The 8,286-nt window shown below is 35.5% G+C and overlaps 1 protein-coding gene across 2 annotated transcripts in view; it reads left to right on the forward strand.

Annotated features, from left to right (window-relative positions):
• Positions 1 to 4,612: 4,612 nt before the first annotated feature.
• The window catches only part of mitd1 (MIT, microtubule interacting and transport, domain containing 1), a 15,336-nt gene continuing 11,662 nt past the window's right edge, over positions 4,613 to 8,286 (forward strand). For both annotated transcript variants that reach the window (XM_016523314.1, XM_016523315.1), the window contains exons 1-7: positions 4,613 to 5,139; positions 5,213 to 5,314; positions 5,841 to 5,977; positions 6,098 to 6,184; positions 6,319 to 6,431; positions 6,535 to 6,595; positions 6,711 to 7,409. In XM_016523314.1, the coding sequence (XP_016378800.1) occupies positions 4,995 to 5,139; positions 5,213 to 5,314; positions 5,841 to 5,977; positions 6,098 to 6,184; positions 6,319 to 6,431; positions 6,535 to 6,595; positions 6,711 to 6,806 (741 nt within the window). In that variant the 5' untranslated portion in view covers positions 4,613 to 4,994 and the 3' untranslated portion in view covers positions 6,807 to 7,409. The remainder of the gene's footprint in view (positions 5,140 to 5,212; positions 5,315 to 5,840; positions 5,978 to 6,097; positions 6,185 to 6,318; positions 6,432 to 6,534; positions 6,596 to 6,710; positions 7,410 to 8,286) is intronic.

Here is an 8,286-nt window from a genome sequence, read left to right on the forward strand (position 1 = left end):
TTTTTTAATTCCATAAATACATGCATTAAGTTGAGCCTTGAATACAATCAGGAGAAAATAAATTTTTTAGACATTTCTATTTATAAAGATCAAGATGGGTGTCTACATACTTCACTTTTCAGAAAGAATACAGACCGTAACACCATTTTTCATGCAAAGAGCTTTCATCCAAAACATCTGACAGAAAGCATTCCACTGGGTCAATTCCAAAGATTAAGACGGATATGTGATCAAGACTCTGATTTTAATCGTCTGGCTATGGATATGAAATATTGTTTTAAACAGAGAGGCTATCAGATGCAATCATTGTGAGAATGTAATTCAAACTAAATCATTTATGGATGTTTGCACAAAGAAACTTTATTTAATTGGATCCTTCATTAATTGTAAAAGTACGCATGTAATTTATAGGCTTCAATGTCCTTGTAACTGTTTCTATGTGGGTCAGACTAAACGTAGACTGCAAGATAGATTATGGGATCACAAAAATGCAATTCGTACAAGAAACAAAGATTACCTGGATATGAAATAGCGTTTTAAACAGAGAGGCTATCAGAAAAGAGTGGTCGATCAGGCTTTGAATAAAGTGTCACCACTACAACAGGATGACCTACTCAACAAGAAAAGCAAGAAGAACAGCTCCACACGACCGTATTTTGTTATTGGAATTCAGTACTGTCTCACATGACATCGTGCGTATAATAAAAAGGAACTGGGGGATTATCCAAAGTGATCTAAGTCTATGCGAGATTTTTCAGGAGCCTCCAATTGTGAGCTATAGAAAGGCTCCTACAATTAAAGACAGAGTTGTGAGAAGTCACTTGCCTGCTATGAAACAGACAACATGGTTGGACAGAGGAATACGAGGCATGTTTAAGTGTGGACATTGCAATCATTGTGACAATGTAATTCAAACTAAATCATTTATGGATGTTTGCACAAAGAAACTGTATTTAATTGGATCCTTCATTAATTGTAAAAGTACGCATGTAATTTATAGGCTTCAATGTCCTTGTAACTGTTTCTATGTGGGTCAGACTAAACGTAGACTGCAAGATAGATTATGGGATCACAAAAATGCAATTCGTACAAGAAACAAAGATTACCCCATGGCAGTACATTATGCATCTGCACATGACTCAAATCCGTCTACTTTAAGAATTATTGGTTTGGAAATTGTAACTGGATCGATTAGAAAGGGTGATAGATTACAAAGACTTCTACAAAGGGAAGCCTTTTGGATTTTTCAGCTAAAAGCCACCATTTTTCCTGGTTTGAATGAGGAATTAGATTTAACTCCATATTTGTGAAATGATTATCAGTATGATCATTATTATTATTATCAAGATATATATATATTTTTTGTATATGTGATTATACTTTGAAATTGTTAATGATGCTATTGGTCCCCCCTGTAATGAGTATTTTGGTTTCTCCCATTTCTATTGAGCAACTGATTATATCTACACCTGTGACTAATTTTGTACTTGACACACTCTGAGGAAGGCTGGATGGCCGAAATGCATCAGTGTGCAGTGTTCTAGTCATTTTTAATGTTTCTAGAGTGAGCCATGTTTGAATAAAGGCTTTTTAACATTTTGGAACTGGAAGAAGTGCCTTGGATCCGTAGTTTCTATAGATATCTTCTTAAATGAACGTTCAACTAAAATGTTTCAGGAAAAGGTATGTATTGTGCTAATGTTTTGAGAATGCTAGCTATTAAATACCAGATAACTTTGAATGAACGATCTATTAACATTACTGGAAGAATCTTTATTCAGAACCTTGCCAGAACGTTAGCCAAAGTTCTGAAAACGTTAGGTATGTTTTTGATGGGGGTCCTATCCTACTGATTAAAGACTACAAATACCCCTGTGGAATGCATGGTGGAAACAACTGGAGAAGTTGGTCACCAAGTGGTGTGAACACGGTGGTGCGATCATGCTACCTCAGAAATGTTAACAATAATAATTTCTCAAATTTAATGAGATCGTTAATGAACATTAATGAAATTTTAAATACATGACATTTCTGACATGACTTACCACACATGCGTCACTGACCACTGCTGCAATGTTTCTTGAACCTGCACACTAACACACACACACACACACACACATGTTTGTGTCTGTGAATTGTGGGGACTTTCCATAGACTTCTATTACTTTTATACTGACCAAATGATATTTTCTATCCCCTAACCCTAAACCTACCCCTTACAGAAAACCTGTTTGCATTGTTACACTTTCAGATAAACATCATTTACTATTTTTATTTAATTTTTTTTTCCCTTGTGGGGACCGCAGGCCCGTCCCCACCCAAAATGTCAAAAATGTCAGGTTTTACTATCCTTGTGGGGACATTTGGTCCCCACAATGAAGCATAAACAAGTACACACACACATACACACACGCACACAAAACGATAGTCAGATTCACTAACAAATAATTCTCATGGGTCGTTTCTTGTAATCAAAACACTCAACCCGAGTTACCGATTTGAATTGGTCTGACGAATCCTGAATCAACGTATGATTCACTGCACGTTCCATGACAATGCAAGCAAAATTTCATTTCTTTATTTATTAAAAAAAAAAATGTTTGCCTAGAAGGTCTAAAATATTCAGTTAATAATATTAAGTTTATAGTCAGAGATTTAAAATGAACTTCTATTAAACATCTATCATCGCTTCATCCCGATCAGGCCAATCTGCTTTTAGTTTCCAGGAAAACATGCTATTTTGGACACAGTTTCCTTGCAGCGGGATGCAGTGAACTACACATATGCTACAATATTATGACCACATATTTACTAAGGATGCTATTCCACAGAAAATAAAAAGATCCACCACAAAGACATGGTAATGAATTACATTCCATAGTTACAACTGTACACAGACTGACTGAACAACTCTCCAACCTCCATTCATGCCAAAGCAGGAGGAAGCTCTGGGCAGTTGGCGAGAGGAAATGGCGTGGCTGGTCTGAGGTTTGGAGGAAGAATGGGAAGTATGCTGTTACTGTGGTGCTGGTCAGACAGCAGGCTTTAGGTTTCCTCACCACGGCTGCCCGAACCACATCTGTCCTTTGCTCTCACTCAATCTTCTCAGCCATTTAAACTATAAAGTGCTTCCTCACTAAATGCGGCTCCACCCAACTCTTAAACTGTGTACATTAAAAGAACACCCCCTACTACACCCACATAACAGTGAATAAAACGGGCTTGCTCGGCTGTTAAAACTGTTCGAGCGGCCCAGCCAGCTTTTCATTCACATGTCCTGATGTTGTTTGTGGTCATCATTGCCCCTTTATGAACAAGCAGGGAAAAAAAGACAGAGAAATTATGAGAGGGAAAATGTTCATACAAACTGGATTCAGTGAGTAATAAGAGAAGGGCAAAAGAAAAACACAGTACATATGTTTTTAATTCAATATTTTGCCATTTTCTACATTTCTATTTTTCTACTTTTCTTTAACTCTTAAAAATAATGTTTTTAATTGGCATTTATGGTTCCATGGAACCTTTCCCCCCCCCCAAAAAAAAAACAAAAACAGAAAACCCAGAAAAAAATATGAGGTAATATGCAAATTAAGTACTAGTTCACAAACTCTTGAGACATGAAACACATTTACCTACTTTTAGTTTTTTGAATATTTTCACCTTAATATTAATCTTATTTATTGTTTATTTTACTAATTTTATAAAATTACATTAACATGCCCTCCTCCCCAAAACCAACCAGATTAAACATATATTGAACATCTGTTTCCAAATAGGGTTATTATATGTAAGTAAGTGCTGTTATTTTCGGTCACAACAACCATATGTCCTCACACAATTATTTAGATAATTTCCCTCATTTTAACGATATAAAAAATGACATGCAATAGTTTTGAATATAATATTGACAACACTATGAGCTGTCAACACCATTACATTTTCTTTCAGTAGATGAGCTGCAGTTTAAAACCATCCTGTAGCGTCAATTTATTCTGAATCATATTTGAATGCTAGATTTACAAAACATCCCCTTAAACCAGTTTGAATCACATTAATTGTCTCACTGAAACATTTCTCAACCCTTTTAGCCTCAGTCATATTTAGATATTTTACTGTATCTATGATTTACTATGATTATGATCTGAGAGAATGTCTGGAAATTATAGGGAATTTTTTTTTTCACACAAGACACAGTGTCACGGGAATAATCTAACTATTAGAGTATTTCTTTTTTCCTTCATGAGTTGTACCTTTGCATTTATTTAAATCAATTAAAGTTGATATATGTTATCTTTATTATAAGTCCATTTAAGCACAGCATATTTATGCCACATATTTGCACACATTGCAATCATTGGCTTTTTTTTATACATAAAAGCTCACTAATGCAGCAAAAAATAAATGTGTTTAAATTTAAGCAGGCCTATATGGATTTAATATAGAATTTTAATATATAATATAGTTTCTGTAGATATCTGTACAATAAATTATTGAATGATGCATCGTTATAATTCATAACATAACTGGGCTGAACCATTTTATTGAATTGTAATTTATGGACTTTTATTGTCCAGCGGAAGCGAGAACTGGTCCTTCAACATAATAGAAACGGATGTATTCACACTTTAGTTCCCACCGGAAGAGTAAAAACATACAACAGCTTCTGATTTAAAACTGGTTGTTTTCGCTCCAAAAGTTATATTTGCCTTCGAAGAAAATTGACACGCCACCGTATAATTAATTTTAAATATGTAAATATGCCTTCATTGATTTAGTGTTACTTTGGATTACGAAAGCCCTTCAAAGTCGAGTGTTTTTAAGGTTTATTTCCTGGATGGATTGTGTTGACTGGTGTGCTTCTCATAACAATTTCCCCCCCGTTTTGAAAGAGCTTTAACAAGTGCAGAACTATTTTCTGTTACCACACAATAACATAGCGCACATGTAACCGTCAGCCGGGTTGTAGTCTGCTGCTTCTGTCACAGAAAGTCGCTATGGCTCAGGATTTCCTCCCGGGCATGGAGAGCTCTGCTATCTCTGTCTTAAAGAGAGCCGTGGAGCTGGATCACAGCTCACGCTTTCAGGAGGCTCTGGTGTGCTACCAGGAGGGGATCCAGCTCCTGATGGATGTACTGAAAGGTATGCCAAGAGTTTGGAAATGGTAAATGTATGGAATTACATGGTAGTCTTAATAAGATCACTGTTTTCCTAGCTGTAAAAGATGATTCAAAGAAGGTCCGCTACAGAGAGAAGATCAAGGGCTACATGGACCGAGCAGAACAGATCAAAGACCATGTGAACAAACTGAAAGAAGGTTGGTTAAGCAATAAAGTGTTTTAAACCAGGGGTTTTCAAACTGGTTTTAACTGGTGTTAATATTAAAACAAAAAAGTTTGGGGAAAAACTATTTTAAAAATGATAATAAATGAATGAATGCATTTTATTATAAATTATTTATTATAATTAATACATTTTAATAAATTAAAAATTATAATGAATGAATACATTTCTAAAATAAACCCATTTGATAAAATATATATAAATACATAATTGGATTGAAATAAATAAGTGCTACAGTTTTGGTTTAAATAAATAAAAGAATTCATTAATGTATCTAACAGTATGAGTAGGGAGAAAACACTTAATAATGTAGAGAAATTATTAAACAGTATTTTCCAAATAACACTTTAAACACAATTATAATATTAATCGTTTACTGTATAAATTAGGTATTTATGCATGAAAATATATAGATATATGTAGAGAATGAAGACCCCTGGCTTAAACCACCTTTGCTCTTCACATTGGCTCAGTTTTCTCATTGTTATCTCGTCTGTCAGAGGGTAGATACCATGAGCAGATAAAGATAGCAGACAGTTCAACTGGTTTCAGCTATGAATCCCTCTTGAAACCCTACATCAGAGACGGACTGACTGAAGTCTGGGTGGAGGACCCTTATGTACGGCATGTCCATCAGGTAGAGACTACAGTGATGCTTCTGAATATACAGTATAGTACAAAAGACTATATTACAGGGTGAATAATAGGTGCAGTAATATATCTCAGAATGATACATTACAAATATTCTCCTTTGTAGTTGTATAACTTCCTTCGTTTCTGTGAAATGCTGCTGAAATGCCAGTGTAAAGTAAAGACGATTCACCTTCTGACCTCGCAGGACGAGGTAAGGTTCTCCAACTTCTACAAACCGTTTTATATTTGCATTGACTAACACACACAGAAAACAATGTGCAATGTTTAGCATTTTGTTCATCAGAGGCTTCCATTAAAGTTGACCTTAATCTTGTGGTTTTCCAGGACAGCTCTGCTCAGCGAACCAGTGCCCTTGCAGAAATAAAGCAGTCGCTACAGTGTCAAAATGTCTGTCTGGACATCCAGTACTCATCTACTATTCATGACAGGGAGATCAGGTACATCTCAAATCATTCTCATTTGCTGTATGTTACAGAAAACACACTGGAAGATAATGTGTCTGTACTCTTTCTGTTCTATATATTCATTTTGTCTTCTCAGGTTTAATAATGGTTGGATTATTAAGATCGGCAGGGGACTTGATTATTTCAAAAAGCCAAAGGTACCACCTAAGTGAAACATAAACCTGTGAAATATTCAAAAAAGAACCGGTTATTTGTGCGTGTTTGCATAATGGATATGTAAAAGACTTTTTTTTCCCCCCTCTTTTTTTTAAGGGTCGCTTCTCTGTAGGATACTGTGATTATGATCTGAGAGAGTGTCATGAGACTACTGTAGACATTTTTCATACAAAACACACTAAGACGACATAATCTTGATTCAAAAGCTTCTCCACTGTCTGGCATATCTGTGGGACGTAATTTCGAATGCAATCCTCACATACCAACCCGGACGACTGGAAATGTGCCTTTTGATCCCATTTACAGCTTTTAAATAATGCCAAAGGAGTGATTTCATTGCCTGTTTTAAAATGTTCTGATATGAACTATTATTATAGTAATTACAACTATAGTAATTGCTATTACTTCTATTCTGCTGTTTTTAAACAATTTAGGCACTAGAATATGATGGGGTGATTGATACTGATATGTATTTATTATATGTTTGCTTCTGTAATCATAATAAAAACCGAAGTGCATTTGTAAATAAGGTAGTAGTCTGTAAAAATGTAAGTGCCCTTAATAAAAACGTTTTGCAAATATATTCTGTGCAGCAGCAGCGCCATCATGTGGTCGCTGAGCGAACTTCCAGTCGTCGTGTAAAAGCGAATGATTTGCTTTATATTACAGCTTGTGGATAGGATAACATGAAGTATCGCTTGATACGACGGTGTTTTGCTCCACCGGCTCAGTTAAAGAGCAAGTGAAAGCCAGAGATCGCCTCACCTGCACTTTCTCTATGATTTACCTCAGTATGTGAGTATACGCGACTACATTATATTTATATTAAGTTTTAGGACAGGCATGTGTCAGTTATCGTGTTAATTTTGATTTAAGATGTTGTAGTGGTTACGGTAAGTTTGTGTTTTGTTTTTTAAATTGAAACTCATAAATATGCGGGAATTGTGAGATGTACACTGATTGTACAAACGATAACCCATAATTTCATGCGTTTTTGAATATCTGTTTATATAAATTCGTATTTATATGCGGGCCACTTGATTTGGGACATTCATACTATAAAAGGCTTGCTGTTTGTGAAAGGACTGGTGAAGAGATCGCCTCACCTGCACTTTCTCTATGATTTACCTCAGTATGTGAGTATACGCGACTACATTATATTTATATTAAGTTTTAGGACAGGCATGTGTCGGTTATCGTGTTAATTTTGATTTAAGATGTAGTGGTTACGGTAAATTTGTGTTTTGTTTTTTAAATTGAAACTCATAAATATGGGGGAATTGTGAGATGTACACTGATTGTACAAACGATAACCCATAATTTCATGCGTTTTTGAATATCTGTTTATATAAATTCGTATTTATATGCGGGCCACTTGATTTGGGACATTCATACTATAAAAGGCTTGCTGTTTGTGAAAGGACTGGTGACTGGTATGCATTTGTAAATAAGGTAGTAGTCTGTAAAAATGTAAGTGCCCTAAATAAAAACGTTTTGCAAATATATTCTGTGCAGCAGCAGCGCCATCCTGTGGTCGCTGAGCGAACTTCCAGTCGTCGTGTAAAAGCGAATGATTTGCTTTATATTACAGCTTGTGGATAGGATAACATGAAGTATCGCTTGATACGACGGTGTTTTGCTCCACCGGCTCAGTTAAAGAGCAAGTGCAAGC

Source organism: Sinocyclocheilus rhinocerous, unplaced genomic scaffold, assembly GCF_001515625.1.
Source record: "Sinocyclocheilus rhinocerous isolate Xijiao unplaced genomic scaffold, SAMN03320098_v1.1 scaffold1441, whole genome shotgun sequence".
NCBI classification, from domain to species: Eukaryota; Metazoa; Chordata; class Actinopteri; order Cypriniformes; family Cyprinidae; genus Sinocyclocheilus; species Sinocyclocheilus rhinocerous.